Genomic DNA, 27,768 nt, shown 5'->3' on the forward strand with positions numbered 1-27,768 from the left:
ATCATCCTCCCCACCAGCGTCCCCACATCATCCACCCCCCCAGCGTCCCCACAACATCCTCCCCACCAGCGTCCCCACATCATCCTCCCCACCAGCGTCCCCACATCATCCTCCCCACCAGCGTCCCCACATCATCCTCCCCCCCAGCGTCCCCACATCATCCTCCCCACCAGCGTCCCCACATCATCCTCCCCACCAGCGTCCCCACATCATCCTCCCCACCAGCGTCCCCACATCATCCTCCCCACCAGCGTCCCCACATCATCCTCCCCACCAGCGTCCCCACATCATCCTCCCCACCAGCGTCCCCACATCATCCTCCCCACCAGCGTCCCCACATCATCCTCCCCACCAGCGTCCCCACATCATCCTCCCCACCAGCGTCCCCACATCATCCTCCCCAGAAGTTTATTATATATGGGATGACGATGAAGAAGATCCAGAACAAAACGCCCAGAATTTCTTCAAGAGAAGAAGAATTACTCTATGTTGATTTTAGTCAATAAATTGTACCTTTTTTCAATGAATTTGTATTTTTTTGGTTGGATGTATATGAAATAAAATGTATTGGTTGTATAATAAATAAATAAATGAAAATATTGTGTATTAGTGTTATGCCTGTTGGTCTGTGTGAGGTCATCACGTGACGTCACTGAGTAAACACAGGTGTTGGTCTGTGTGAGGTCATCACGTGACGTCACTGAGTAAACACAGGTGTTGGTCTGTGTGAGGTCATCACGTGACGTCACTGAGTAAACACAGGTGTTGGTCTGTGTGAGGTCATCATGTGACGTCACTGAGTAAACGCAGGTGTTGGTCTGTGTGAGGTCATCACGTGACGTCACTGAGTAAACACAGGTGTTGGTCTGTGTGAGGTCATCATGTGACGTCGCTGAGTAAACACAGGTGTTGGTCTGTGTGAGGTCATCACGTGACGTCACTGAGTAAACACAGGTGTTGGTCTGTGTGAGGTCATCATGTGACGTCACTGAGTAAACACAGGTGTTGGTCTGTGTGAGGTCATCATGTGACGTCACTGAGTAAACACAGGTGTTGGTCTGTGTGAGGTCATCATGTGACGTCACTGAGTAAACACAGGTGTTGGTCTGTGTGAGGTCATCACGTGACGTCACTGAGTAAACACAGGTGTTGGTCTGTGTGAGGTCATCACGTGACGTCACTGAGTAAACACAGGTGTTGGTCTGTGTGAGGTCATCATGTGACGTCACTGAGTAAACGCAGGTGTTGGTCTGTGTGAGGTCATCACGTGACGTCACTGAGTAAACACAGGTGTTGGTCTGTGTGAGGTCATCATGTGACGTCACTGAGTAAACGCAGGTGTTGGTCTGTGTGAGGTCATCACGTGACGTCACTGAGTAAACACAGGTGTTGGTCTGTGTGAGGTCATCATGTGACGTCACTGAGTAAACGCAGGTGTTGGTCTGTGTGAGGTCATCATGTGACGTCACTGAGTAAACACAGGTGTTGGTTTGTGTGAGGTCATCATGTGACGTCACTGAGTAAACACAGGTGTTGGTCTGTGTGAGGTCATCACGTGACGTCACTGAGTAAACACAGGTGTTGGTCTGTGTGAGGTCATCACGTGACGTCACTGAGTAAACACAGGTGTTGGTCTGTGTGAGGTCATCATGTGACGTCACTGAGTAAACGCAGGTGTTGGTCTGTGTGAGGTCATCACGTGACGTCACTGAGTAAACACAGGTGTTGGTCTGTGTGAGGTCATCATGTGACGTCACTGAGTAAACGCAGGTGTTGGTCTGTGTGAGGTCATCACGTGACGTCACTGAGTAAACACATGTGTTGGTCTGTGTGAGGTCATCACGTGACGTCACTGAGTAAACACAGGTGTTGGTCTGTGTGAGGTCATCATGTGACGTCACTGAGTAAACACAGGTGTTGGTCTGTGTGAGGTCATCACGTGACGTCGCTGAGTAAACACAGGTGTTGGTCTGTGTGAGGTCATCACGTGACGTCGCTGAGTAAACACAGGTGTTGGTCTGTGTGAGGTCATCACGTGACGTCACTGAGTAAACACAGGTGTTGGTCTGTGTGAGGTCATCACGTGACGTCACTGAGTAAACACAGGCGTTGGTCTGTGTGAGGTCATCACGTGACGTCACTGAGTAAACGCAGGTGTTGGTCTGTGTGAGGTCATCACGTGACGTCACTGAGTAAACACAGGTGTTGGTCTGTGTGAGGTCATCACGTGACGTCACTGAGTAAACACAGGTGTTGGTCTGTGTGAGGTCATCACGTGACGTCACTGAGTAAACGCAGGTGTTGGTCTGTGTGAAGTCATCACGTGACGTCACTGAGTAAACACAGGTGTTGGTCTGTGTGAGGTCATCACGTGACGTCACTGAGTAAACACAGGTGTTGGTCTGTGTGAGGTCATCACGTGACGTCACTGAGTAAACGCAGGTGTTGGTCTGTGTGAGGTCATCACGTGACGTCACTGAGTAAACACAGGTGTTGGTCTGTGTGAGGTCATCACGTGACGTCACTGAGTAAACGCAGGTGTTGGTCTGTGTGAGGTCATCATGTGACGTCACTGAGTAAACACAGGTGTTGGTCTGTGTGAGGTCATCATGTGACGTCACTGAGTAAACGCAGGTGTTGGTCTGTGTGAGGTCATCACGTGACGTCACTGAGTAAACACAGGTGTTGGTCTGTGTGAGGTCATCACGTGACGTCGCTGAGTAAACACAGGTGTTGGTCTGTGTGAGGTCATCATGTGACGTCACTGAGTAAACGCAGTTGTTGGTCTGTGTGAGGTCATCACGTGACGTCGCTGAGTAAACACAGGTGTTGGTCTGTGTGAGGTCATCATGTGACGTCACTGAGTAAACACAGGTGTTGGTCTGTGTGAGGTCATCACGTGACGTCACTGAGTAAACGCAGGTGTTGGTCTGTGTGAGGTCATCACGTGACGTCACTGAGTAAACACAGGTGTTGGTCTGTGTGAGGTCATCACGTGACGTCACTGAGTAAACGCAGGTGTTGGTCTGTGTGAGGTCATCATGTGACGTCACTGAGTAAACACAGGTGTTGGTCTGTGTGAGGTCATCACGTGACGTCACTGAGTAAACGCAGGTGTTGGTCTGTGTGAGGTCATCATGTGACGTCACTGAGTAAACGCAGTTGTTGGTCTGTGTGAGGTCATCACGTGACGTCGCTGAGTAAACACAGGTGTTGGTCTGTGTGAGGTCATCATGTGACGTCACTGAGTAAACGCAGGTGTTGGTCTGTGTGAGGTCATCACGTGACGTCACTGAGTAAACACAGGTGAGGTGACGTCATGCATGACACCAAGTTACTGGTTTACACTTGATCCGAGGAGGTGGAGCAGGGATTTTGGGATGGGGGTGCAAGTGGGAGGGGTACCCGTAGGGGGGAACCTCAAAAACTTGATCCGAGGAGTTAGAGAATATAAGAAAATGATTTTTTGGGGGGGGATGGAGAGGGAGGTCTTGATCCAAGGAAGTAGAGCAGGAATATTTGGACATAGAGGGTAGAAGTGGATGGTGGGAGGTGTGGGGGGAGGGTGTTGATCCGAGGAGATGGAGAGCACAAGAAAATGAAATTCAAAAAAATCGAAAAAATCGGAAAAAAAATCGGGGAGCGGGGGCGATCCGGCGGACGCTGCAGAAGGCGCGGGCGCGGGTGGGCGCGGAAGGGCACGAGTGGGCGCGCGGGCGCGGGTGGGCGCGCGACACAGGACCGGAAGGGTCATTATCATATAGGTGCGAAATTTCACACATAGGTGTGAAAAGGCGGCGTTCTTTGAGAAGCTACTGAGCCGCCAACCCCCCTACTGTGGCAGTGGTGTGGTTGTGTGGTGGTGTAGTTGTGTGGTGGTAGTGGTGTGGTTGTGTGGTGGTGTAGTTGTGGTTGTGGTGTAGTTGTGTGGTGGTAGTGGTGTGGTTGTGTGGTGGTGTAGTTGTGTGGTGGTAGTGGTGTGGTTGTGTGGTGGTGTAGTTGTGTGGTGGTAGTGGTGTGGTTGTGTGGTGGTAGTGGTGTGGTTGTGTGGTGGTGTAGTTGTGTGGTGGTAGTGGTGTGGTTGTGTGGTGGTAGTGGTGTGGTTGTGGTAGTGGTGTAGTTGTGTGGTGGTAGTGGTGTGGTTGTGTGGTGGTGTAGTTGTGTGGTGGTAGTGGTGTGGTTGTGGTAGTGGTGTAGTTGTGTGGTGGTAGTGGTGTGGTTGTGTGGTGGTAGTGGTGTAGTTGTGTGGTGGTTGTATGGAAGTGGTGTGTTTGTGGTAGTGGTGTAGTTGTGTGGTGGTAGTGGTATAGTTGTGTGGTGGTTGTGTGGTAGTGGTGTGGTTGTGGTAGTGGTGTAGTTGTGTGGTGGTTGTATGGAAGTGGTGTGTTTGTGGTAGTGGTGTAGTTGTGTGGTGGTAGTGGTGTGGTTGTGGTAGTGGTGTAGTTGTGTGGTGGTTGTATGGAAGTGGTGTGTTTGTGGTAGTAATGTAGTTGTGTGGTGGTAGTGGTGTGGTTGTGGTAGTGGTGTAGTTGTGTGGTGGTAGTGGTATAGTTGTGTGGTGGTTGTGTGGTAGTGGTGTGGTTGTGGTAGTGGAGTAGTTGTGTGCTGGTAGTGGTGTAGTTGTGTGCTGGTAGTGGTATAGTTGTGTGGTGGTTGTGTGGTAGTGGTGTGGTTGTGGTAGTGATGTAATTGTGTGGTGGTAGTGGTGTGGTTGAGGTAGTGGTGTTGTTGTGTGGTGGTTGTGTGGTAGTGGTGTGGTTGTAGTAGTGTTGTAGTTATGTGGTTGTTGTGTGGTTGTTGTGTGGTAGTGGTGCGGTTGTGGTAGTGGTGTAGTTGTGTGGTGGTTGTGTGTTAGTGGTGTGGTTGAGTGGCAATGGTGTGGTTGTGTGGTAGTGGAGTGGTTGTGTGGTAGTGATGTGGTTGTGTGGTAGTGGAGTGGTTGTGTAGCAATGGTATGGTTGTGTGGTAGTGGTGTGGTTGTGTGGTAGTGGACTGGTTGTGTGGCAATGGTGTGGTTGTGTGGTAGTGGAGTGGTTGTGTGGTAGTGGAGTGGTTGTGTGGTAGTGGTGTGGTTGTGTGGTAGTGGAGTGGTTGTGTGGTAGTGGAGTAGTTATGTGGTAGTGGAGTGGTTGTGTGGTAGTGGTGTGGTTGTGTGGTAGTGGTGTGGTTGTGTGGTAGTGGAGTGGTTGTGTGGTAGTGGTGTGGTTGTGTGGTAGTGGAGTGGTTGTGTGGCAATGGTGTGGTTGTGTGGTAGTGGAGTGGTTGCGTGGTAGTGGAGTGGTTGTGTGGTAGTGGTGTGGTTGTGTGGTAGTGGAGTGGTTATGTGTTAGTGGTGTGGTTGTGTGGTAGTGGTGTGGTTGTGTGGCAATGGTGTGGTTGTGTGGCAATGATGTGGTTGTGTGGTAGTGGTGAGGTTGTGTGGTAGTGGAGTGGTTGTGTGGCGATGGTGTGGTTGTGTGGTAGTGGAGTGGTTGTGTGGTAGTGGAGTGGTTGTGTGGCAATGGTGTGGTTGTGTGGTAGTGGTGTGGTTGTGTGGTAGTGGAGTGGTTGTGTGGCAATGGTGTGGGTGTGTGGGAGTGGTGTGGTTGTGTGGTAGTGGAGTGGTTGTGTGGTAGTGGTGTGGTAGTGGAGTGGTTGTGTGGTAGTGGTGTGGTTGTGTGGTAGTGGTGTGGTTGTGTGGCAATGGTGTGGTTGTGTGGTAGTGAAGTGGTTGTGTGGCAATGGTGTGGTTGTGTGGTAGTGTAGTGGTTGTGTGGTAGTGGTGTGGTTGTGTGGCAATGGTGTGGTAGTGGAGTGGTTGTGTGGTAGTGGAGTGGTTGTGTTGTAGTGGAGTGGTTGTGTGGTAGTGGAGTAGTTGTGTGGTAGTGGAGTGGTTGTGTGGTAGTGGTGTGGTTGTATGGCAATGGTGTGGCTGTGTGGTAGTGGAGTGGTTGTGTGGTAGTGGTGTGGTTGTGTGGCAATGGTGTGATTGTGTGGTAGTGGAGTGGTTGTGTGGTAGTGGTGTGGTTGTGTGGTAGTGGAGTGGTTGTGTGGTAGTGGAGTGGTTGTGTGGTAGTGGAGTGGTTTTGTGGTAGTGGAGTGGTTGTGTGGTAGTGGAGTGGTTGTGTGGTAGTGGAGTGGTTGTGTGGTAGTGGAGTGGTTGTGTGGTCCTTGCTGCTGCATATATACAGATAACTAATAGGACTGTGTCTCTCTAACCACAGTGTCTGGTACACAAAGGCTACAACGTGACGGTCGACCAGTGCTCTGCCAACCCTGCCAACTGTACCCTAGGCTTCAGTCTCAGTGTCTGGATCAATGTAAACATTACACAGAATTACTTCGACAGCATCAACGACACGACTGGACACTTAACCACGTTTCAGACCATTGTATCCACGGGTGAGTCAATGCTCTTAGTGTTATGTCAGCGACCCTAATGTGTTAAGTTAGCCTTCCTAATTTGCTAAGTCAGTGTTCTCAATTTGGTATATCATCACCACTAATCTGGAATAACAATCTCCACTAATCTTGCTGCAAGTCTTGACCATCATTTGAGGTCGAGTTCAGTAGTTACAAGTTGTAGTATAGCGAACATTTCCATATTTACATCACTCCTTATCAGTCAATATTGTACGATTCTTTTACACAGTCGGTATGTCAAGTTGTAGTCCCTCAGTGAATAATAATTCCTAGCATTAATTACCTCTGATATTACTGCTATTCTAAGCTAGTCTGAGCCCTAAGTCGCCAGAATAGACTTCCTCTGTATAACTATGCGCTTTCAGACCACGGTACGGGGGGTGGGAGTTAGAACCCATGGCGGGAGTCATAAAACTCCAGGCCAGTGTGTAAACCACTGGGTCAGCTGCCCAGCTGGATAGAGTAAGATTCATCCAACTAGATATATTTATACAGTTGGATGAATCCTATTGCAGCCAGCTGGGCAGCTGGCCTAGTGGTTTACGCACTGGCCTGGAGTTTTAAGACTCACCCGCCGTGGGTTCTAACCCCACCTCTACCGTGGTTTGCTAGCAGTCGTGTTATTACGATTCCGTGAGTTACGAGCCTTCAACATGTCGCAAGTGTCACCCATTTATGTATAAACACTGTATTAACTTAAAATAAACTGGTATTGTAAGTGTGGCCTTATAAACACTCACTACCATAACACTGACGAGAGTGTGTTCATACAGGAGGAGACACGAATGGTCACCCTGGAGTGAGGCTCTCGCTGTATGGTGTGTGGATTTATGCTCTATTATCCACTGGAAACCTTTATTGGGAAGCCTCGACCATCGGTCAGTTCGGTACCCGGAACTGGACGAACATTGGCATACGTTGGGCTCCTCCCTCACTCAACGACTCTGGTCTCGAGGTAAGTGCTAAGTCATTATTACTGTTGCTGGGAAACACTAAACTCATAAGGTTCCTGAAAGATGGGAGAAAAAACAGTTTTAATCCAAGAAATAGGGTAGGTCTAATTCCTTGGACCAAGAACCCTTCATGAGCCTGAACGCAACCAGACTCCTTCTCTCTCGTTCCGCAGCCGTCTACAGCTACACGAGTGGGGAACTTTGTGTCCCATTTTAAATGTTTAACTTCTGGATAACTAAATTGTAATGAACACTTATCAATGCTCAGTAATAACCCACATGGAGACAGAAACTCGGAAGATTAATTGGTTTGTATTTCAATCCCCTTCTGGGATCCTCTTCAGCAGATACATAAGTCACAGGAGAAAATTAATATATAAGGAAAGTTGGAACTATGAAGTAATTATTTTAATCAATAAACGTGTACGGTATGTGTGACTGCCACTGTATGCCTGCCTGTATTGATCGACCTGATGAATTTGGGAACAATGGGGGGTTGAATTCCAACTCCTCTGCCCAGTGGGTAATCTTCAGTTGATGGGAGCAGGTTACCGTCTTCGTGAGTGCTATGAGACTTGAGTGCTACGAGACTTGAGTGCTACGAGACTTAAGTGCTACGAGACTTAAGTGTGTTGGAACCTTCAACGTTGGTTTTCAGATCGACAGTGTGTGTGTGTGTGTGTGTGTAACCTTCAACGTCTCTCGTCTTTTTCTCTCATTTATCTTGCATTTGATTTTATATAGTGGACTCGAGACAACTGTTGTGTATCAGCCGACATAAAGTTTTCAGATCGACAGTGTGTGTGTGTGTGTGTGTGTACTCACCTAATTGTACTCGCCTAATTGTGGTTGCAGGGGTCGAGACTCAGCTCCTGGCCCCGCCTCTTCACTGACCGCTACTGGGTCCTCCCTCTCCCTGCTCCATGAGCTTTATCATACCTCGCCTTAAAACTATGTATGGTTCCTGCCTCCACTACATCACTTGCCAGACTAGTCTACTTCCTAACAACTCTGTGGCTGAAGAAATACTTTCTAACATCTGTTTGGCTCATCTGATTCTTCAACTTACAATTGTGACCCCTTGTTTCTGTGTCATATCTCTGGAACATTCTGTCTCTGTCCACTTTGTCTATTCCACGCAGTATTTTGTATGTCGTTATCATGTCTCCCCTAACCCTCCTGTCCTCCAGTGTCGTGAGACCGATTTCCCTTAACCTTTCTTCGCAGGACAATCCCCTTAGCTCTGGGATTAGTCTTGTTGCAAACCTTTGCACTTTCTCTAATTTCTTGACGTGCTTGACCAGGTGTGGGTCCCAAACTGGTGCTGCATACTCCAGTATGGGCCTGACGTACACAGTGTACAGTGTCTTGAACGATTCCTTACTGAGGTATCGGAACGCTATTCTCAGGTTTGCCAGGCACCCATATGCTGCAGCAGTTATTTGGTTAATGTGAGCTTCCTGCGACGTGTTCGGTGTTATACTCACCCACAGATCTTTCTCCTTGTGTGTGTGTGTGTGTGTGTGTGTGTGTATGTGTGTGTGTGTGTGTGTGTGTGTGTGTGTGTGTGTGTGTATGTGTGTGTATGTGTGTGTGTATTAGCTTGGTATATTCTTCATCACCTTTGTGTTGACTGTTCTCGCAGCACTTGTGTTGATCATCAACACAGCACTGTAGTAAACACAATAATAAGTGTAGTAATTATGCAGCAATAAGACAGTACAGCAGAGTTCACCCACCACCAAACAACATAAAATAAATTTATTAGTTTTTCAAGCGTTCTTGAGGATGTACATTTGTAAATAAATGGTTGACACGACCGACAACTTGATTAACGAAACATTTGTGCGGCATTTGGGTATCTTTATTTTGGAAACGTTTCGCCCCACAGCGGTTTCTTCAATCTTTGTCAAAACTGATGGAGTGAACATATCGACTCCAGGCTGAGGGACTGATTACCTTAAACTCCTCCTCATCTTCCACCCATCTCTACATTGGACTGAAAAAGCCACTACGAGGCCAAACGTTTCCAGAATATAAATACCCAAATATTGCAGAAGTGTATCACTTATCAACATGTCCAGTATGTGGCGTCACGGTCGTAATCTTTCCCTTCAGACAATGGCAGTGTTCACGATACCACTTTTTCTTACGATATTTTGGGCTGTTCATCACAAGATGAAGACCCACTTCAGGAAGTCTGTCTTGAAGAATAACCTAACAATAATAATTCAGGTGTTCGTCAATCAGAAGAAGCAAGCACAGACCATGTCGCCTCAGACAGCGGCAGCCTCTAAGAGCGCCCTCAACCCGCCCCAGATGATGGTCGGTTGCCACATGGACGCAGACAACACCACTTACAGGAACTACGCCGACGCTCTGATAGACGAACTCGCTACCTGGACCAAGGAACTCAACGACACAGAGACTTTATACTTCACGGGAGGTTATGGTAAGTGTGGCGTTCATGTGTGCTACTTCTTGTGTTAATATTTTCTTGTAGCAGGTAATGTCAAGTTATTGTAGTGGTGGAGTTACTGTGTTCAACGTCTAGTTATTGATGGTATACAATGCCTACATGTTGATAAATAAGACGCAATTGTAACACCGGGGTATCTAATTTGCCAAAATGTTTCGCCCGCACAAAAGGCTTCTTCAGTCGGATACAGATAGTATTGATGTGATCAGTCCGTCACTCTCGTAGGGAGGTGGTCAGATCTTATATATTAGTGTAGAGGTGAGATGAAGCAGCTGGAATTGGCCCCACAGGTGAGCGTGGCCCACGAGGGCAAGTAGGTCGTGCTAACCAGTTGCTTACTAAAGGAGAGGCAAAGAACCTCAATTGTACCAAGATACTATGATGTTGCTGTGTCAGATGAGTATCATATTACTGAAGGTATATAATACAGACAAGTTGATAAATAACACAAGAATATTATACGTATATATATATTTTCACTTGTCCTATATGGCAAGATGAACGTTGCTATTTAAGCCAAGATCGCAAGTTCTGCCTATTCGGCACGACATATATATATATATATATATATATATATATATATATATATATATATATATATATATATATATATATATATATATATGCAATAAGGTCACAGTAAACAGGTGATTTCAGAATATGCAAAACAACCACTGTGAATGAATAGAGAAATTCCAAGCGATAATATATATATATATATATATATATATATATATATATATATATATATGCAAGACAAACCACGGGGGTGGAAATCCGTAGTTCAAGTACTTTCACACTTCTCAGTGTATTATGAGAAGCTGTGCAACGTTGCAAGAGAGCAACTAAAGCAGCTAGAGTTCTCAGGGTAGCATAGTGCGGATGTGTCACCGTCCACGGTTTCTAAGGAAAACCGTGATGATGATGCACTGAGAGGTGTGAAAGTACTTGAGCTACAGATTTCCACCACCGTGGTTTGTCTTGCATAGTTGAAATCACCCGTCTGCGATTGTAAAGGTAGAAGGTTGAAAGTGAACATAGAAAAGAGTAAGGTGATGAGGGTGTCAAATGATTTAGATAAAGAAAAATTGGATATCAAATTGGGGAGGAGGAGTATGGAAGAAGTGAATGTTTTCAGATACTTGGGAGTTGACGTGTCTTCGGATGGATTTATGAAGGATGAGGTTAATCATAGAATTGATGAGGGAAAAAAGGTGAGTGGTGCGTTGAGGTATATGTGGAGACAAAAAACATTATCTATGGAGGCAAAGAAGGGAATGTATGAAAGTATAGTAGTACCAACACTCTTATATGGATGTGAAGCTTGGGTTGTGAATGCAGCAGCGAGGAGACGGTTGGAGGCAGTGGAGATGTTCTGTCTAAGGGCAATGTGTGGTGTAAATATTATGCAGAAAAGTCGGAGTGTGGAAATTAGGAGAAGGTGTGGAGTTAATAAAAGTATTAGTCAGAGGGCTGAAGAGGGTTTGTTGAGGTGGTTTGGTCATTTAGAGAGAATGGATCAAAGTAGAATGACATGGAGAGCGTATAAATCTGTAGGGGAAGGAAGGCGGGGTAGGGGTCGTGGTTAAAAAGGTTGGAGGGAGGGGGTAAAGGAGGTTTAGTGGGTGAGGGGCTTGGACTTCCAGCAAGCATTGTGAGCGTGTTAGATAGGAGAGGGCCCAGCCCTCTCAGAAGGGGCAAGCATCTTGTTTACTACTACATCAAGTAATTACCAGCAGATGTTTAACCAGTGTGTATCAGTTACATGGTCACGCGGCTCTTTGGAAGAGACCACTATTGCGAGCGTGTAGTTTAAATAAGATACCATTACTCCCTTACCTTAGCAGGACAATTAAAGAAATCCTGCTCCACTATATTACCATGGTAAAGATAGTGTACATTGTTGTCTATTCTTAAGACAGCAAGAATCAAACATTCAGCATTGCTTCATAGTGGAAGTTTGGCAAGGAAGGGAAATGTGCTAGGTCAGCTTTTCCTTTATGTGCTAGAGCAGTGGCATCGTAGGAGGCTGTGGCATTTTCAGATTGCTTTTGACCCTGCTAGGGCTCACATTGACGCTGGGATAACCAACAAAGAACACTGATCTGCGCATTTTTGTGCATAAAAGTGTCTCAAAAAAAAAAAATCTAAACACTTACAGAGAAGTGTGATCAGCTTCTTTAGTGATAAGATTGTGAATAAATGAACAAGTCTTGATGAAGAGTGTAACAACGAATGTTGCGATCCTAATGGAGTGTGTGCAACATTCTTCAAAGAACACGTCTGCTTCAGTCAAGACAACGGATAACCGGGTGCAACTACGGGTCAGTTACAAATAACCCAGGTACGTTTAATAAACATGATAGGGGTAGGTCGGCTGCAAGCGGATGTCCTTTTGTGTTTATTAATGTACCAGTACCCGGTGAAACATGGACTTTTGAGTCCACACATGTGAGTAATGGTTCCAGTCAGCAATCGGTTCTGAGATATGCTGACATAACAACCCCTAGGGGTAATTCTACTCACCAATAAATTTTATTCCAGCCCATTGAGGGATGCATATGACAGCTTCTCAAGACATCGCCTGCCGGGATGGCTGTGTAGGCGAAAGCTGTCTATTAAGCTAAGTTCCCCCTACAGTCCACTATTTAATCTTGGACTTAGCTTGTAGCATTATCCTCAACAGGTTTCCCTAAATCCCTTCATAAATATTATCCTGCTCACACTCCAACAGCACCTTTCCCAGGCTACCCACTACAGAATTATACATTCTCGAAGTCATTCTACTTTGTTCCAGCCTCTCTACATGTCCGAACTACCTCAACCCCCTCCTCAACCCTCTGGATAATAGTTTTAGTAGTCTCGTCCCTCCTCCTAATTTCCAAACTAAGAATTCTTTGCATTTATATATATATATATATATATATATATATATATATATATATATATATATATATATATATATATATATATATATATATATATATATATGTCGTGCCGAATATGTAAAACTGGTCAATTAGCAACAACTCATTTCAAATTAAGTCCTTTCTAAAATTTTCTCTTATACGTTTAAAGATATATTTTTTTCATTAATGTTGACGTAAAAATTTATAATTTTGCACCAAAAAGAACTTAGAAAACTTACCTAACCTTATTATAACAAGCGCAATTTATTTTAGCCTAACCCAACTAAAGATATTTTAGATTTGTTTACAATAATTTAATACTAAACAAACACAGTGAAATATAATTTTTCGTTAGGTTCAGAATGATTTTGGCGAAACTACTGCATACACAAATTTTCACTTGCGTTGCTATTTAAGCCAAGATCGCAAGTTCTGCCTATTCGGCACAACATATGTATATATATATATATATATATATATATATATATATATATATATATATATATATATATATATATATATATATATATATATATATGCCGTGCCGAATAGTTAAACTGGTCAATTAGCAAGAACTCATTTAAAATTAAGTCCTTTCTAAAATTTTCTTTTATACATTTAAAGATGTATATTTTTTTCATTTATGTTAATATAAAAATTAATCCCCTCCCTCCCCCCATGAGTATGAAAATAATATTTCACAATGTACGCAGCAAATAACGTAGACACACCACTTTTCAGCTTGGGAGTTCGCAAATCAGACGGCAGAATCATTCGCGAGTCAAGTGTCTGGAGCTGATATGAATGACCCTGAGACAGCAGCAACAGTCATCAACGGGCTACAGAACATGATCGCTGACCAAACAACGCAAAACAGCATGCCAAGCCCCACGCAAGCCACCAGCGCCACCACGGCAGGCACACAGGCAAGCCCTACGGGTCAGTGCACAAACTCTTTTTATTTTTTTTTACGCCGCTGAATTTACAGGCTTGGGAGGCCCTGAGTTGGTACTCTCGTAGCTGCAACTGTCTTGCTTGTATATTATGTCTGTAGTAAACGATAACTCGGGGCCTCTTACGAGTGAAACACTGTATGTACTAACATCCTTTATTCAGAGAGTTATATATGCTAACACCCTTCATTTATTGACTTATATATGCTAACACCCGTCATGGGATGCGACTCACGTTATCCGGCTGACATGCGGGTACCTACTTACTGATGGTGTAATATGCCCAAAGTTTACACTTTTACGCGTCGCAAAACCAAAACAAAAATTCAAGTTAGATAACAACCGGTGCTCAAAACAAATGGTCTTGAACACAACAAAATAAGATTAAAATGCCTAAAAGACAACTGTACAGGTTGAAGTTTACATGGATTTACATAGCTCGGAGCTATATACTGTCCACAGGAATAAAAAATGAAGATGTCTTTATTATGCATCTTTTTGCTCCAAGTAGAACTAGAAAAACCTTACTTAGCGTAGAACATTATCTCCACAAAGGCTGATTCTGGTACTTGACTGCGTCTTCCCTCTTTCTGCGGTCAGGGATTTTTGGACAACTTTGTGGGAAAGCCGGTCACTGACTAGGTTCGGGTACGGGATATGAAAGCCGGTCACTGACTACGTTAGTATGAGGAACATGAAAGCACTTGACGGTATCTATGATCAAGGTTTACACTATCGTACCGTTGTCTTGCAGCCGTGCCGCCGACGACAGCACTCACAGATTTCCAAACACTGCTCAACGTAGTGAACACCATAACGAAAGGAGGAAACGCACCGCAGAACATCACGGCAACGCAGTGCAACAAAATTTTGGTGAGTGATGCAGCATCCACGCTAGCTGTGTACATCTCCTGGCCCGCTACCGTCAAGGAGAGTGGAAGGAAGAATGGGTGAGATGCCTTTATCCTGGTGAAGAGCTCTGGATCCAAGGGATTAAAGTTAACCTTGTCTTTCATAGATCAAACCTGATTACCTACAAAGATTAAACTACCGTAATACTGCTACTAATACTACTACTACTACTACTACTACAACTACTGCTATTGCTGTTACTATGGCTACTATTACTACTAATATTACTATTATTACTACTGCTATTACTGCTACTATTGCTACTGCTGCTACTATTACTACTACTATTACTACTACTGTTACTACTGCTACTATTACTGCTACTATTGCTACTACTGCTACTATTACTACTGCTACTATTACTACTACTGTTACTACTGCTACTATTACTACTACTATTGCTACTGCTGCTACTATTACTACTGCTACTATTACTACTGCTACTATTACTACTACTATTACTACTGCTACTATTACTACTGCTACTATTACTACTACTGTTACTACTGCTACTATTACTACTGCTACTATTACTACTACTATTACTACTACTATTACTACTGCTATTACAACTACTGCTACTATTACTACTACTATTGCTACTGCTATTACTACTGCTACTATTACTACTACTATTACTACTGCTACTATAACTACTGCTACTATTACTACTGCTACTATTAATACTACTGCTACTATTACTACTGCTACTATTACTACTGCTACTATTACTACTACTATTACTACTGCTACTATTACTACTGCTACTATTACTACTGCTACTATTACTACTACTATTACTACTGCTACTATTACTACTGCTACTATTACTACTGCTACTATTACTACTGCTGCTGTGCTGCTACCACTGTTGATGCACCGCTCACTGTTACTGCTGCTGCTGCCTGCTGCTGCTGTTACTGCTGCTGTGCACCACTAGTGCTGCTGCCTTGCTGCTGCTGCTACCTTGCTGCTGCTGTTGCATGACCTGCTGCTGTTGCTGCTGTGCTGTTACTGCTGTTGCCTGCTTGCTGCTGCTGCATTGCTGCATGCTGTTGCTGCACTGCTACTGTACTGCTGCTGCTATTGCCTTGCTGACTGTTACTGCTGCTGCTATTGCTGCTGCTGCTGTTGCTGCTGCTATTGCTGCCGCTGCTGTCCATTATACTGCTGTTGCTGCCTGCTGCTGTTGCTGACTGCTGCTTATGCTGCTGCTGTACTACTGCTATTGGTCTGCTGCTGTTACTGCCACTGTCTGCGCTGCTGTGCTGCTGCTGTTGATGCCACGCTGCTATTGCTGCTGCTACCATTACTGCTACTACTATTACTATCACTACTACCACTACTACTACCACCACTATTAATAATAATAGTATGATTATTATTATGAGTGTATATATATATATATATATATATATATATATATATATATATAGAATGTATATACATATAAATATATATTTATATATATAAATATATATAAATATATATATATAAATATATATATATATAAATATATAAATATATATATATATATAATCTATATATATATATATATATATATATATATATATATATATATATATATATATATATATATATATATATATATATATATATATATATATATATATGTCGTGCCGAATATGTAAAACTGGTCAATTAGCAACAACTCATTTAAAATTAAGTCCTTTCTAAAATTTTCTCTTATACGTTTAAAGATATATTTTTTTCATTAATGTTAATGTAAAGATTTTTAATTTTGCACCAAAAGAATCTTAGAAAACTTATCTAACCTTATTATAACAAGCGCAATTTATTTTAGCCTAACCCAACTATATATATATTTTAGATTTATTTACAATAATTTAATACTAAACAAACACAGTGAAATACATTTTTTTCGTTAGGTTCAAAATGATTTTGGCGAAATTATTGCATACACAAATTTTCGCTTGTCCTATTTGGCAAGATGAGCGTTGCTATTTAAGCCAAGATCGCAAGTTCTGCCTATTCGGCACGACATATATATATATATATATATATATATATTTATATATATATATATATATATATATATATATATATATATATATATATATATATATATATATATATATATATGTATATATATATATTACCATTTCAGAGCTTGTATGGAGCTGTGAGCAACCTGTTTTCTGTAAACAACGTAGGCAACATAGAGGCAATACAAGAACGGAAGGACAACGCTGGTTCTGCTCAGGTGATGGAGAACGTAGCGAACTGGACGTCAGCGTTGATACGTCAGGTGCGCTACGTCAACACCACCATCCCTCTCAACTTTACCCAGGTCACCGACAACATCTGTTAGTATACCAAGTATGATCTTAATGTAATGTATGAGTGTAGGTACTGTGTGGTGCAGAATGGATGAGAGATGCTCACTGTATGGTCAGTGTCTGGACACAGGGTATCTGTATGTGATCAAAACTGATTGAATCAAATTCCACAGGCACTCTATGATCCATAAGGGTTTAGTGCTCACCTGGGATATAATAATAATAATAATAATAATAATAATAATAATAATAATAATAATAATAATAATAATAATAATAATAATAATAATTATTATTATTATAATAATAATAACAATAATAATAATAATAATAATAATAATAATAATAATAATAATAATAATAATAACTATTATTATATTATTATTATTATTATTATATAGATAAAAATTTGTACTACACGAGGTGCTATTAAAAAGTTCTCTGACTAATGCGAAAAAAATATATGTAGGCTTATCTAATCAGGTAGTTGAAGTTGTCTCCCTGGAAGTACTTTCCTTATGAGGCTGAACACTGATCCCAGCGACTCTGTTGCTTCTCATAACATTTCTGGAACTCTTCGTTCCTAACGATGTCTAGCGGGGCTTGTGATTCTGCTTGATTCTTCTCCACGTCTTCAAAACTCCAAATCTTGAGTGTCATTTTTATTTTTGGGAAGAGAAAGGAGTCACAGGGGGCTAGATCTTAGGAGCAGAAAGGTTGGGGGATGACCACCATGTTTTTGGTTAGAAAATAATTTTGAGTCAGCAAGCAGGGCAAAAATTTCGCAGCAACTTGCCTCACGTTGATTTTTTCAGTCAAAATTCTTTTACACAACCCATAACAAATTAATACAGCACTTGTAATGCGCTGGATATTCAGACGACGATCTTCATGAATAACTTTTCTCGCTGTTTCAATGTTGGGGTCTGTTTTTAACGGTGATGGCCGACCAGAGTGTTCATCATCCTCAATTAATGTTTGTTCTATCTTGCCCAAAAAAGCCTTTTAAAATATTTCACCCAGGAAGCCAAGGAAAATTTGAATCCGGGGACTTTTTGATAGTACCTCGAACACCAGATATAAGAGAAAGTAACAGACATGAAGGAGAGAGAGAGTGAGGTGTTGTTCCCACAGTGATGATGGCCATTAAGAGGAACCTGAGTGAGTGGAGAGCGAGTGGCCAGGCATTCATCGTCTCGCCAAACTACAGCACCTTGAGCCTCTCTAGTCTCTGGGACTACCCGTACGACCGTGCTGCAGGTGGGTCCTATCTCCACACCCCTACACCATACACTGTAACACTGACACCGTACACTATGGATTAAGTAAATCATTACATGATACAGCAACACGTCTGGAAGCTGAGTACACGAGATAGTTGTGAACTGAGTCTTTGTCATGAACAAAACAGAACACTGAACAACAACTGTGTACTCTACACCAGCTGGAGTACCGAACACAACAGTCGTAGTACACAACCACTGTAGAACAGCACAACGCCAGTACAGTCCAACACTGGTTTAACCCAACACAACCCAACACTGGTACAACCCAACACCGGTACAACCCAACACCGGTAAAACACAACACTTGTACAACACAAGACTGGTACAACGCAACACTGGTACAACACAACACTGGTACAGCTCGACACTTGTACAACCCATCACTGGTAAAAGGACCTCACAACGCCTAGCACAGTACACACAGCAGCACAACACCTAGCACAGTACACACAGCTGCCCCACACCTAGCACAGTACACACAGCTGCCCCACACCTAGCACAGTACACACAGCTGCCCCACACCTAGCACAGTACACATATACAACAGGCCTAGTGTCTAATCGACATGTGCCTAGGACAAAATGGTAACTAACACACACACGTACACACACACGTACACACACACACACACACACACACACACACACACACACACACACACACACACACACACACACACACACACACACACACACGCACGCACACGCACACACGCACACGCACACGCACACGCACACACACACACACACGCACACTACAAACACACTACAAACCTCACTACAAACCTCACTCAAGGAAAAAGATCTTGGGGTGAGTATAACACCAGGCACATCTCCTGAAGCGCACATCAACCAAATAACTGCTGCAGCATATGGGCGCCTAGCAAACCTCAGAACAGCATTCCGACATCTTAATAAGGAATCGTTCAGGACCCTGTACACCGTATACGTTAGGCCCATATTGGAGTATGCGGCACCAGTTTGGAACCCACACCTAGCCAAGCACGTAAAGAAACTAGAGAAAGTGCAAAGGTTTGCAACAAGACTAGTCCCAGAGCTAAGAGGTATGTCCTACGAGGAGAGGTTAAGGGAAATCAACCTGACGACACTGGAGGACAGGAGAGATAGGGGGGACATGATAACGACATACAAAATACTGAGAGGAATTGACAAGGTGAACAAAGACAGGATGTTCCAGAGATTGGACACAGTAACAAGGGGACACAGTTGGAAGCTGAAGACACAGATGAATTACAGGGATGTTAGGAAGTATTTCTTCAGCCACAGAGTAGTCAGTAAGTGGAATAGTTTGGGAAGCGATGTAGTGGAGGCAGGATCCATACATAGCTTTAAGCAGAGGTATGATAAAGCTCACGGCTCAGGGAGAGTGACCTAGTAGCGATCAGTGAAGAGGCGGGGCCAGGAGCTCGGACTCGACCCCCGCAACCTCAACTAGGTGAGTACACGCATATACACACACACATTCAACAGGCCTAGTGTCTAATCGACATGTGCCTAGGACAAAATGGTAACTAACACACACACACAGCAGCACAACACCTAGCACAGTACACACAGCTGCCCCACACCTAGCACAGTGCACACACACAGCAGCACAACACCTAGCACAGTACACACAGCAGCCCCACACCTAGCACAGTACACACAGCTGCCCCACGCCTAGCACAGTACACACTGCTGCCCCACACCTAGCACAGTACACACAGCAGCCCCACACCTAGCACAGTACACACACACAGCAGCCCTACACCTAGCACAGTACACACAGCAGCCCCACACCTAGCACAGTACACACACACAGCAGCCCTACGCCTAGCACAGTACACACAGCAGCCCCACACCTAGCACAGTACACACACACAGCAGCCCTACACCTAGCACAGTACACACAGCAGCCCCACACCTAGCACAGTACACACAGCAGCCCCACACCTAGCACAGTACACACAGCTGTCCTACACCTAGAACAGCACACACACACAAGCCACACACTTAGCACAGTACACACACACACACACCAGCCCCACACTTAGCACAGAACTCACACCAGCCCCACACTTAGAACAGAACTCACACCAGCCCCACACCTAGCACAGCATTACCCAGGGCACGGTGGCCTGGTGGCTAAAGCTCCCGCTTCACACACGGAGGGCACAGGTTCGATTCCCGGCGGGTGGAAACATTTCGACGCGTTTCCTTACACCTGTTGTCCTGTTCACCTAGCAGCAAATAGGTACCTGGGTGTTAGTCGACTGGTATGGGTCGCATCTTGGGGGACAAAATTGAGGACCACAATGCAAATAAGTTAGACAGTCCTCGATGACGCACTGACTTTCTTGGGTTATCCTGGGTGGCTAACCCTCCGGGGTTAAAAATCCGAACGAAATCTTATCTTAATCGTTGCCTGTGTTGACAGTGCCGGTGGGGCTGGTGAGTGATCCAGATTGTGGGAATCGAGCCATCAACGTGGAGGTCATCTCGTCCCGGACCTACGACCTCACAGCCTTCACTCTGGTCAACGTTGCGTGAGTATTACACACACTCACTAAGTTTATTTATGTACAAGTACACATGAACATTAAAATGGTATAAAATACCGACAGGTTGTTAGGTAAGACACATATGCAACAGTTAGGTATCTTTATTATGAAACGTTTCGCCTACACAGTAGGCTTCTTCAGTCAAGTACAGAAAAGTTGATAGAAGCAGAAGATACTTGAAGACGATGTAATCAGTCCATCACCCTTAAAGTTTTGAGGTGGTCAGTGCTCTTCTCCAGACTGAGGGACTGACCACCTCAAAACTTTAAGGGTGATGGACTGATTACATCGTCTTCAAGTATCTTCTGCTTCTATCAACTTTTCTGTACTTGACTGAAGAAGCCTACTGTGTAGGCGAAACGTTTCAAAATAAAGATACCTAACTGTTGCATATGTGTCTTACCTAACAACCTGTACACATAAATACAGTTACACAAATTATTTTCTCTCTGGGATCTTAGTAGTTACAAATGATTCTATTTTTTCTGTAATTTCCAAAATTACTTCTCGTATTAGTCCAAAAGTTATTCCCGTTCATTATAACAAAAGAAACCTAACTTAAGTATACTAGAATATCGGAACAAAACATTAAAAACATACGTTACTATGTATAATAATACATATTAACATATGTGGAAATTATCAAGGTTAACCCCATAGAAAGTTAGTAATAATAACTTATTTCTATTGTTGTTCTTGTAATATTTTATTATTTAAACCTTAATAGTTACAACAACTAAGTAACGGTGTTGGTTACAGCTCCAGGACCTTTCCAGGATCTTAGGCCATAGGTGCTGGACTTCGTTTGTGTTTTTCACTCAAACTTTGTGGCTCTGCTCAAGGAGGTGACCTCCAGCTCCTGGATCTCTTGAGCGGACCGAGCTCTATCTCCTGGGTTTTGATAAATGAGACACTTGTGCAACATTTCGGAATCTGGAAATGTTTCGCCACGCAGTGATTTCTTCAGTCCGATACAGTGAAAGGTAGAAGATGAGGAATGTGAGGTAATCGGTCCCTGAGCCTGGAGTCGATGTGTTCAGTCCATCAGTCTTGACAAAAGATTCCCAACTGTTTCACAAGTGTATCATTTATCAACTTGTCGGTTTTCTAAACCGTTTATATAGCTCCTGGGTCTTGTAAATGAGTTAAGATGCACCTGCTCTGTCTTGAATGTTGCAAGTATAATTGCTACTTCTCTTGTATAGTTTCGAGGTTCAGCAGTAACAGCCTGGTTGATCATGCCCGGATCCACCGGGAGGCCTGGTCAAGGACTGGGTCACGGGGACGTTGACCCCCGGAACACACTCCAGGTAGACTCCAGGTAGCAGGTGGGGGGGATGGAATATGGAGGACAGGTTCATCTGGTAAAGCATCGACACAATTAGGTCTAATTCTTCTTCGACTCTTACAAGAGGTTTCTTCATATAATTATATTATACAAATATCGCAAACCAAGCGATACAGGATCAAAACAACAGCGGGGGAGTAGAACGATAGCTCTAGGTCTATCGTGTTGTACACAACCAGTGTCCTGGGGAAGGGAGAACAACTTTGTAGTAGCCACAGTCAGTGGTCAGGCTTCAAACACCTTTTATTGTATAACAATAAAGGAGTGGAACAGATTACCTTCACATGTCAAAGGCTGCCATAGCATGAGCAAGTTCAAACAGAGAGCCAAGAGGTACCTAAGAGGTACCTAACGAATGTTAGCTACAGAAAGAGAAGAAAGTGATTTCATACATATCTAACATACATGTACTGTAATCTGATCCTGTCTTTAATATAAATATACATAACTGAATTTACCTTATCTCTAGTATATCTCTTTTTATTGTAATTACTTTTCACATAGTTAAATTACTTACCTGTTTTAACTTTAAGGTTAAACAATAATTATTACAAGGACCTCAATGGAAATAAATCACTTTGTCAGACTTAACTGAGTTATCCTGGGTAATCTACACATGTATGTATGATACATGCTATGTATGATAATTAATGTAATTGCATTTATGTGTACTGTACATATAAATCTCTACCCTCATACCTTTGCTTTACACTGAGACTGGCCACTTTTTATCAATACTTACGTACAGATCACTTACAAATTACCACTGTACTTTTCTTATCTCGTGTTACATTCACGGTTATAATATTACTTATATATCTTATCAATTTATCGGTACTATACACCATTCATAAGTATACATTTCTTGTTCTACACCTTCTTCAACTTGTGCAGGAGAATGCCGGATTCTGACTACTACGAGGTGGGCTCTCATACACTGACAGTCAGGGTAGACTGTGACCCTCCCACCACTAACAACACCAACTACACTAAGGCAGCAGACGAGTGCCAGCCCACACCTGAGGCTCTCCTTAACAACCCCATCAGACTCAAACTGAGGCACACCATCGTTGAGTCGTACGTCACCAGGTCGCTCAAGTTCCACGACCAAGAGAGAAAGAAGACGGTAAGACTCGGCAACATTTACAGATTTATCTCAATGTAATAATAATAATAATAAAATAATAATAATAATCATAATAATAATAATAATAATTCCATGGCCTTCCAAAACAATCTATGACCCTCCAGCACTACCCACGACCCTCCAGCACTACCCACGACCCTCCAGCACTACCCACGACCCTCCAGCACTACCCACGACCCTCCAGCACTACCCACGACCCTCCAGCACTAACCTACCTAACCACGACCATTCTCCAGCACTTACCATGACCCTGCAGCACTAACCACGCCCCTCCAGCACTTACCATGACCCTGCAGCACTAACCACGCCCCTCCAGCACTTACCATGACCCTGCAGCACTAACCACGACCCTCCAGCACTTACCATGACCCTGCAGCACTAACCACGCCCCTCCAGCACTTACCATGACCCTGCAGCACTAACCACGCCCCTCCAGCACTTACCATGACCCTGCAGCACTAACCACGCCCCTCCAGCACTTACCATGACCCTGCAGCACTAACCACGACCCTCCAGCACTTACCATGACCCTGCAGCACTAACCACGACCCTCCAGCACTTACCATGACCCTGCAGCACTAACCACGACCCTCCAGCACTTACCTCCCTGCAGCACTAACCACGACCCTCCAGCACTTACCATGACCCTGCAGCACTAACCACGACCCTCCAGCACTTACCATGACCCTGCAGCACTAACCACGACCCTCCAGCACTTACCATGACCCTGCAGCACTAACCACGACCCTCCAGCACTTACCATGACCCTGCAGCACTAACCACGACCCTCCAGCACTACCCACGACCCTCCAGCACTACCCACGACCCTCCAGCACTACCCACGACCCTCCAGCACTACCCACGACCCTCCAGCACTACCCACGACCCTCCAGCACTACCCACGACCCTCCAGCACTCCAGACCCTGCAGCACTAACCACGACCCTCCAGCACTTACCCACGACCCTGCAGCACTAACCACGACCCTCCAGCACTACCTCCCTCCAGCACTAACCACGCCCCTCCAGCACTACCCACGACCCTGCAGCACTACCCACGACCCTCCAACACTTACCATGACCCTCCAGCACTACCCACGATCCTCCAGCACTTACACTTATGACCCTGCAGCACTAACCACGCACTTACCTCCAGCACTTACCATGACCCTGCAGCACTAACCACGCCCCTCCAGCACTTACCATGACCCTGCAGCACTAACCACGCCCCTCCAGCACTTACCATGACCCTGCAGCACTAACCACGCCCCTCCAGCACTTACCATGACCCTGCAGCACTAACCACGCCCCTCCAGCACTTACCATGACCCTGCAGCACTAACCACGCCCCTCCATCACTTACCATGACCCTGCAGCACTAACCACGCCCCTCCAGCACTTACCATGACCCTGCAGCACTAACCACGCCCCTCCAGCACTTACCATGACCCTGCAGCACTAACCACGCCCCTCCAGCACTTACCATGACCCTGCAGCACTAACCACGCCCCTCCAGCACTTACCACTTACCATGACCCTGCAGCACTAACCACGCCCCTCCAGCACTTACCATGACACTAACCATGCCCCTCCAGCACTTACCATGACCCTGCAGCACTAACCACGACCCTCCAGCACTTACCATGACCCTGCAGCACTAACCACGACCCTCCAGCACTTACCATGACCCTGCAGCACTAACCATGCCCCTCCAGCACTTACCATGACCCTGCAGCACTAACCACGACCCTCCAGCACTTACCATGACCCTGCAGCACTAACCACGACCCTCCAGCACTTACCATGACCCTGCAGCACTAACCACGCCCCTCCAGCACTTACCATGACCCTGCAGCACTAACCACGCCCCTCCAGCACTTACCATGACCCTGCAGCACTAACCAGGCCCCTCCAGCACTTACCATGACCCTGCAGCACTAACCACGACCCTGCAGCACTAACCACGACCCTCCAGCTGACCCTGCAGCACTAACCACGCCCCTCCAGCACTTACCTATGACCCTGCAGCACTAACCACGCCCCTCCAGCACTTACCATGACCCTGCAGCACTAACCACGACCCTCCAGCACTTACCATGACCCTGCAGCACTAACCACGAGCACTTACTGACCCTGCAGCACTAACCACGACCCTCCAGCACTTACCATGACCCTGCAGCACTAACCACGCCCCTCCAGCACTTACCATGACCCTGCAGCACTAACCACGCCCCTCCAGCACTTACCATGACCCTGCAGCACTAACCACGCCCCTCCAGCACTTACCATGACCCTGCAGCACTAACCACGCCCCTCCAGCACTTACCATGACCCTGCAGCACTAACCACGCCCCTCCATCACTTACCATGACCCTGCAGCACTAACCACGCCCCTCCAGACCCTGCAGCACTAACCACGCCCCTCCAGCACTTACCATGACCCTGCAGCACTAACCACGCCCCTCCATCACTTACCATGACCCTGCAGCACTAACCATGCCCCTCCAGCACTTACCATGACCCTGCAGCACTAACCACGCCCCTCCAGCACTTACCATGACCCTGCAGCACTAACCACGACCCTCCAGCACTTACCATGACCCTGCAGCACTAACCACGACCCTCCAGCACTAACCACGACCCTCCAGCACTAACCACGACCCTCCAGCACTACCCACCACGCCCCTCCAGACCCTGACAGCACTAACCACGCCCCTCCAGCACTACCCTGCAGCACTACCACGCCCCTCCAGCACTTACCATGACCCTGCAGCACTAACCACGACCCTCCAGCACTACCCACGACCCTCCAGCACTACCCACGACCCTCCAGCACTACCCACGACCCTCCAGCACTACCCACGACCCTCCAGCACTACCCACGACTCTATAGCACTAGCTACCAACCTCCATCTCTAACCATCCTCCTCCATTATTAACCATTCCATGCCCCTCCATCACTTACCATGACCCTGCAGCACTAACCACGCCCCTCCATCACTTACCATGACCCTGCAGCACTAACCACGCCCCTCCAGCACTTACCATGACCCTGCAGCACTAACCACGCCCCTCCAGCACTTACCATGACCCTGCAGCACTAACCACGCCCCTCCATCACTTACCATGACCCTGCAGCACTAACCACGCCCCTCCAGCACTTACCATGACCCTGCAGCACTAACCACGACCCTCCAGCACTTACCATGACCCTGCAGCACTAACCACGACCCTCCAGCACTTACCATGACCCTGCAGCACTAACCACGACCCTCCAGCACTTACCATGACCCTGCAGCACTAACCACGACCCTCCAGCACTTACCATGACCCTGCAGCACTAACCACGACCCTCCAACACTTACCATGACCCTCCATCACTAACCATGGCCCTCCATCACTAACCACGACTCTATAGCACTAGCTACCACCCTCCATCACTAACCATCATCCTCCATCACTAACCACGACCCTCCATCACTAACCACGACTCTATAGCACTAACTACCACCCTCCATCACTTACCATCACCAACCACGCCCCTCCATCACTAACCACGCCCCTCCATCACTTACCATGACCTTGCAGCACTAACCACGACTCTCCAGCACTATCCACGACCCTGCAGCACTAACCACGACCCTCCAGCACTACTCACGACCCTCCAGCATTAATCAGTATACGGTGGTGTTGCAGATCCTTCACAGGTACTGTGTGTGGTGGAACCCAGCACTGAGTGACTTCGGTGTGTGGGACAGCACTGGCTGCTATATACTGGAGACTACAGACAAGTACACTAAGTGTGCCTGTGCTCAGCTTGGCACCTTTGCCATTATGGCCTTGCAGACTGAACCTAAGGTAGGTCTTGTGTGTATTCACCTAACTGTGGTTGCAGAGGTCAAGTCATAGCTCATAGCCTCACCTCTTCATTGGCCGCTACTAGGTCCACTCTCTCCGTGCTCCATGAGCTTTATAATACATCTTCTTAAAGCTGTGTATGGTACCTGCCTCCTTTATCTCACTTTCCAGATAATTCCACTTCCTGACAACTCTGTGACTGAAGAAATACATTTTAACATCCCTTTGACTCATCTGAGTCTTAAACTTCCAATTGTGACCCTTTTTTTTGCTGTGTCTCATCTCTGGAACATCCTGTCTCTGTCCACCTTGTCGATTTCTCTCAGTATTTTGTATGTCATTATCATGTCTTCCCTATCACTCCTGTTCTCCAGTGTCGTCAGGTCGAGTTCCCTTCACCTCTCCTCGTAGGACGTGCCCCTTAGCCCCCTAGACTGTACTCTCTCTGCGGTCTTCTTTGCCCTTCCCCGATCCTTTGTACTTGGTGGGGTTAAACTCTAGGAGCCAGTTGCTGGACCAGGCTTGCAACCTGTCTAGATTCCTTTGTAGTCCTGCCTGATCTTCATCCGATTGAATTCTCCTCATCAGCTTCACATCGTCTGCAAACAGGGAATCTTCTGAGTCTTTCCCTTCCATCTTGTC

General features: G+C 45.5%; 1 protein-coding gene across 1 annotated transcript in view; it reads left to right on the forward strand.

The window, feature by feature from the left end:
• Window positions 1-27,768, forward strand: part of LOC128687479 (adhesion G-protein coupled receptor G2-like) — a 102,322-nt gene that overhangs the window by 31,019 nt on the left and 43,535 nt on the right. Inside the window, exons 3-12 of the mRNA XM_070084069.1 lie at window positions 6,204-6,381; window positions 7,176-7,357; window positions 9,591-9,807; window positions 13,485-13,682; window positions 14,451-14,569; window positions 16,758-16,956; window positions 18,064-18,189; window positions 20,652-20,760; window positions 23,018-23,249; window positions 26,965-27,126. Coding sequence (XP_069940170.1) covers window positions 6,204-6,381; window positions 7,176-7,357; window positions 9,591-9,807; window positions 13,485-13,682; window positions 14,451-14,569; window positions 16,758-16,956; window positions 18,064-18,189; window positions 20,652-20,760; window positions 23,018-23,249; window positions 26,965-27,126 — 1,722 coding nt within the window. The remainder of the gene's footprint in view (window positions 1-6,203; window positions 6,382-7,175; window positions 7,358-9,590; window positions 9,808-13,484; window positions 13,683-14,450; window positions 14,570-16,757; window positions 16,957-18,063; window positions 18,190-20,651; window positions 20,761-23,017; window positions 23,250-26,964; window positions 27,127-27,768) is intronic.

This window comes from Cherax quadricarinatus, chromosome 11, assembly GCF_038502225.1.
Source record: "Cherax quadricarinatus isolate ZL_2023a chromosome 11, ASM3850222v1, whole genome shotgun sequence".
NCBI lineage: Eukaryota > Metazoa > Arthropoda > Malacostraca > Decapoda > Parastacidae > Cherax > Cherax quadricarinatus.